This window comes from Nanorana parkeri, unplaced genomic scaffold (assembly GCF_000935625.1).
Source record: "Nanorana parkeri isolate BGI_ZX_2015 unplaced genomic scaffold, ASM93562v1 scaffold379, whole genome shotgun sequence".
NCBI classification, from domain to species: Eukaryota; Metazoa; Chordata; class Amphibia; order Anura; family Dicroglossidae; genus Nanorana; species Nanorana parkeri.
The window spans coordinates 1164706-1171008 of record NW_017306647.1 but is presented as its reverse complement, the minus strand read 5'-3'; the positions used below and the strand labels follow the sequence as shown (position 1 = coordinate 1171008).

The following is a 6303-nucleotide window of genomic DNA, read 5'->3' as shown; positions in this document are numbered from 1 at the left end:
ATGCATTGGAGTCACACGGGGACGTAGAATGCTCTGGAGACACAGGTTGACACAAGATGCTCAAGAGTCAGGGGGGGTCATGAGGTGACACGGGATGGTTAGGAAGCTCTGGAGTCGCAGGGTTACTGGGGGATCCACAGGAAGCTGAGGATGCTCTGGAGTTACAGGGATCATGGGGTGACACAGAATGTTCTGCAGTCGCAGGGGTCACCGAATGCTTTGGGGCCACAGGGTGACACAGAATGCTCAGAAGTCAGGAGAATGCACTGGAATCACAGGTTGACACAGGATGCTTAGGAGTCACAGGGGACACAGGAAGCTCTGGAGACACAGGGGTTACGGGAGGGCACTGTATGCTCTAGAGTCACATGGAGACGCAAGATGCTATGGAGTCGCAGGGGACACAGGAAACTCTAGAGACGCAGAGGTTAGGGGGGGGACGGGACAATATGCATTGAAGTCACACGAGGACAGAGAATGCTCTGGAGTCACAGGTTGACACAGGATGCTTAGGAGTCACAGGAAGCTCTGGAGTCACAGGGGTTACGGGAGGGCACTGTATGCTCTGGAGTCACATGGTGACATAGGATTCTATGGAGTCACAGGGGACACAGGAAGCTCTGGAGTCACAGGGGTTACGGGAGGGCACTGTATGCTCTGGAGTCACATGGTGACATAGGATTCTATGGAGTCACAGGGGACACAGGAAGCTCTAGAGACGCAGAGGTTACGGGGGGCGCGGAAAGGGGACACAATATGCATTGGAGTCACACGGGGACACATAATGCTCTGTTGGGATGGTTAGGAAGCTCTGGAGTCACAGGGGTCACTGGGGACACAAGGGGCACTGAAATCATAAAGAGATGCTGGGTACATAAGGGTCGCCGCTGAAGAAAAAGGGGTCACTGGAAGCACATTGGGTCACTGGAGTGCACAGGGGTCATAAAGACACTGGAGACTCAGGAGGGCACAGGGGGTCACCAAAGAAACGGCGACACAGGTGACACAGGCAGATGCAGGAGGCACAGGGGTGCTCAGCTCAGACATTGCTGAATGTTGCTTGAATGCCAGGCACTTTAAGCATGCATCAACCAGGAGAACTGTCTCATGATTGGTCACACCACCTGGGTGAGGGGAGACATGACGCTGGATCCCAGGAACTGCGAGTATGACATTTAGAACACACACTGTCCTTTTATGGAAAATACGAGAACTATTTCTAGCCCAGGTCTAACCCTTACAAAAGGTTCAATCTGTTTTGCTTCAGTCACAGAAATATCTTAGTATCAATAAGCTTTCCACAGACGAAAGAACAAATTATCAGGAGGACCATCGAGAGAAGTGAGGCTCCCTTTGGGGGGGGGGGGATATCTAAAAAGTATAAGGCTCTCTGTGTGTTGGGTCTAAAAAGCATAAGGCTTCCTATGGGTGGGATCTAGAAAGCATAAGGCTCCCTATGGTTGGGATCTAAAAAGCATACGGCTCCCTATGGGTGGGATCTAAATAGCATAAGGCTCCCTATGGGTGGGATCTAAAAAGCATAAGGCTCCCTATGGGTGGGATCTAAAAAGCATACGGCTCCCTGTGGGTGGGATCTAAAAAGCATAAGGCTCCCTGTGGGTGGGATCTAAAAAGCATAAGGCTCCCTGTGGGTGGGATCTAAAAAGCATACGGCTCCCTGTGGGTGGGATCTAAAAAGCATACGGCTCCCTGTGGGTGGGATCTAAAAAGCATAAGGCTCCCTGTGGGTGGGATCTGAAAAGTTTAGGGCTCCCTATGGGCGGGATCTAAAAAGCATAAGGCTCCCTGTGGGTGGGATCTAAAAAGTTTAGGGCTCCCTGTGGGTAGGATCTAAAAAAAAAGTATAAAGCTTCCTGTGGGTGATTTAAATGTGCCTTTGCTATCTAATTGGTCAAAATCACACTGTCTCCTTTCTGATTGGTCAGGAATTCTTCTATAAAATCAGCCTGCTGGAGCTTCAGAAGAGAAGCCTGGAAGTGACGGTGTGGGATTATGACTTGGGAAAATCCAATGACTTCATAGGTAGGAAATAACAGATCCTGTAATACCTCTGACACTACACTGACACATTGATTATCAGGAAGGAAGGTAAATACCTTTGTGAGAGGCCGTAGATGGAAGCCGCACGCTGGCTCCGGAGCAGCGACTTATGCTGAAGCTGAACAGGTTTGGCTAAGATGCGGCTTAGATTTCATTAAAGCCGATTTACATTCCAATATTTACAGATCACTATGCAATTAGTCTTGCCGAGATGGAAAAACAAGGTGGAATGGAGAAAATGCTGCTCCATGCTCCCTCCAGTGCTGCTCACATAACCAAAACTCTAGGCTTTTGATCAGCTGATGCCTGATAAGGGGAGCATGGGAGTGCAGACTGGTTCATCAGCCCCTTCAGAAGAGATCACATGACCAAAAGCTTGGGCTCCCGGTTACGTGAAAAGCACTGGAGGAAGCCTGGAGCAGCATTTTCTCCAGGCAAGGTTACTATTTCAGTCTCTCTATTGCTGCTTATTAATCCCTCCCACCAAGATTGAGAGCAAGGCTTCAAGCTTACATTTGAGTAGAGGTCAGCTTTACATAGGGCCAGTATATGATAGCATTTGCATGGTCACATGATCACACATGTCCCAGTTTTTATGCTCTTTGTGGAAAGGTTTCTGTATCCTTCTCTGCTAAGTCAATCCACCAATCCTCACTAGGCTGCTAACACTATTTCTCTCACAGGGGGCGTGACCCTTGGAGTAAACTCCAAAGGGGAGTGTCTAAAGCACTGGATGGAGTGTCTCTCTTCCACCAATCAGAGGGCGGAGCATTGGCACACGCTCACCAACGAGCTCCCGGGATCCAACTACACCGACTGAGGAATGCACATTCTCCTAGGCCGGAGTCAGCCGAAGAACAAGGGCCGAGGGCAGGCAACACTCACTTACTTGCGCACTCACATCACTCAACGCATTTCTGTCTATGAGGCGAAATTTTAATGGCGCGGGCTTCACACAAGATGGCCGACGCTGGGAGCCTCATGACTTTTTGAGGGATGAGCATCTTCATTGTCTGTGCTATCAGAAGATATCCATTTCTTCTCAAGCCCTTTTCTGTTTCGCTGTCTTTAGACGGGATACTCCCAGCCAGGAAGGGAATCTATCCGTAAGGTTGGGAATATCAGTCCAGTGCTATAAAAAAAATGTTTTTAGGTCAATACACTCTGTTAATTGTACACAACTTACCTTCTCTATAGCCAGCCCAACATACAGTACACATTGTCGATTCAATACAAGATGGTGGCCCTATGATCAACCCAAACCATCAACATCCATTGGAAACATGGCTGTTCTACGGTCAGGCCAGCCTATCAACATCCATTGCAAAACATGGCTGCTCAATGGTCAGCCCAACCCATCAACATCTATTGTGAAACATGGCTGCTCTATGGTCAGCCCAAACCACCAACATCCATTGCGAAACATGGCTGCTCTATGGTCAACCCATCAACATCCATTATGAATCATGGCTGCTCTATGGTCAACCTAACCCTTCAACATCCATTATGAATCATGGCTGCTCTATGGTCAGCCGAACCCATCAACATCCAGTATGAAACATGGCTGCTCTATGGTCAACCCATCAACATCCATTATGAAACATGGCCGCTCTATGGTCAACCCAACCCATCCACATCCATTATGAATCATGGCTTCTCAATGGTCAACCCAACCCATCAACATCCATTATGAAACAATGGCTGCTCTATGGTCAGCCTAACCCATCAACATCTATTGCGAAACATAACTCCTCTATAGACAGTGCAACTAGTCAACATGCATTTTCAGTATTGCCCAGCATAGCTCCTCCTTAACCCAGCACATCAACATATAGGGGTGTATTATAACGCAGTAAATCTGACATTTACCAAACATTCACTGCAAGTGAATACTTCAGGTGCATGCGTTTTAAAAGACAGTGATTTATTCATTATTGTGAATGATTATGTAAAGTCACATTCACTGCTTTATAACTATGCCCCATAAAGCCATTTTATACCAAATGGGGCTGCCGTATGGCCAACCCAACACCCACCACACATTGTCTATTCAACACGAGATGGTTGTTCTGTGGCCATCCCAACATATTAACACGTATTGTTAATCGAGCACAACATGGCTAATCTATGGCAAGTCCAACCGATCAATATCCATTGCAAACTGCTCTATGGCCAACACTAGTCAACATGCATTGTGGCTTCAAGCCATCAGCACACACTGCCAAACTAATGAACATAGCTGTTCAATGGCCAACCCAATGCATCCACATATATATAGTCTTTTACGGCCAATATTGCTGCTTTATGGCCAACACATGATTTCAGTGCAGTGCAACATGGCTCCCGTGTAAACAGACCAAAGCAACGGCCTATGCTACCAATTTAATGACATATAGCTCGTCCATGAATGGCCAAAACTGGCAAAAAACAACACATCCAAACTTTTTATAAATCCAGCACAACATGGCTTTGCTTCGGCCAGCCTAACACATGAACATATGTCTCCAATCTAGTACAACTCAACTGGCCAACACATCAACAAACCTGTCAGTGCCCAACAAGGCTGCCCAATGGGGAACACATCAACACACGTCAGTGCCCAGCAAGGCTGCCCAATGGGCAACACATCAACACACCTGTCAGTGCCCAACAAGGCTGCCCAATGGGCAACACATCAACACACCTGTCAGTGCCCAACAAGGCTGCCCAATGATCAACACACCTGTCAGTGCCCAACAAGGCTCCCCAATGGGCAACACATCAACACACCTGTCAGTGCCCAACAAGGCTGCCCAATGGGCAACAAATCAACACACCTATCAGTGCCCAACAAGGCTGCCCAATGGGCAACACATCTACACACATTGTCAATGCTTTGCCACATGGCTCTGCATTGGCCAACCCAACACATCAGCAAACCTGTCCAGTCCACTGGAATAAAATAAGTTTCCCTTGCTCCTATTTAACCATTTTATGAAGAAACTTTGGTTTTACTTATTCCTATATTTAGTTTATCATGAAAGTGACTAGCTTTAACCCCAGCGGAGATTAAACCACTTTCCACTTATAGATATATCCGGGAACTGCCATGTAGGGGGTACAAGTCTCCATTTTTATACAGAACAAAGCAAGGTGGCAATTAGCAGCGTCCTGTCACCAGAGTATCTAAATGTAAACCTAATATTATTCCACCTCAGATGAAGCAGAGCTAATGTTCTAATCTCTGAGGCCCCATCTTCTTCCTTGGCCCCGCTCTTATCCTTCTTGCTCTACAGCGTGCTCTTTGGAGTGGATTAGACCGGCATCGCCTTTTCTTTTCTAATTATCTGTGATTTGCATTTATAAATTGGATTTAACGAGGGCCCCTCACTGCAGCCAGCTCCCATGACAGCTCAGTACCGCTAATCTGTAAGTGATCTGTCAAGCTGTTTGAGGAGCTTTATCATATCGCATACACAGGGAGGCACCACACACACGACAATGCCCCCCTATGTGCTTTATATGCAATTACTGACCTGAAACAAAAGATGTTGGGGCCTATTTATCAAAATAATGATTTCCCTTTTGCTGCGATGCGCTCTTTTTTGTTGTTGAAATGTTGCCCTTTTTATTATATTCGTGAGTTCCAGGTCTGGAAGTGACAGAGTCCCAGAGAGCAGCTTGTTCTATCCAGTGGAACGCTGGGCAAATATTGCTGAAAAACGTTCTTAGTATTATTTTTATACGGGATTTATATGGTGCCAACAGTTTAGCAAGCACTTTATAACATATAGGAACACATTACAGTTATAATAAATTTAAAGACAAGAGGTTTAGGAGGGCCCTGCCCGTGGGAGCTAACAATCTAAAAGGGAGGGGCCGAGTCATAGGAAAGGTAGTAGTTGATGGAGAAAGTAAACTCTCAGTAGAGGCGGGATAGGCTTCCCTGAAGAGATGAGTTTTCACGGATCGCCTAAAAAGTAGGATATAGCTGGAGATATTGGGGTAGGGAGTTCTAGAGGATGTGAGAGGCTCTGGAGAAGTCCTGGGTGAGACCATGGCAGAAGTTGATGAAGGAGCTAAAGAGCAGGAGGTCTTGGGAGGAGCAGAGGATGGTTTGGGTGATATCATCAGACAAGGTTGGTGACGTAGCTCGGGGCAGAGTTGTAGATGGCTTTGTATGTTGTTCATATTTTAAATTTTATTTGATGGGTGATTGGAAGTGAGGGCATTGGCAGAGAGGGTGGGGGATAGAAGCCAGTG

The 6303-nt window shown here is 46.9% G+C and overlaps 1 protein-coding gene across 1 annotated transcript in view; it reads left to right on the top strand.

Annotated features, from left to right (window-relative positions):
* The window catches only part of DOC2A (double C2 domain alpha), a 65892-nt gene extending 62790 nt beyond the window's left edge, over positions 1–3102 (top strand). The window contains exons 10-11 of the mRNA XM_018559117.1: positions 1947–2043; positions 2745–3102. Of these exons, the coding sequence (XP_018414619.1) occupies positions 1947–2043; positions 2745–2881 (234 nt within the window). The 3' untranslated portion in view covers positions 2882–3102. The remainder of the gene's footprint in view (positions 1–1946; positions 2044–2744) is intronic.
* Positions 3103–6303: the final 3201 nt, after the last annotated feature.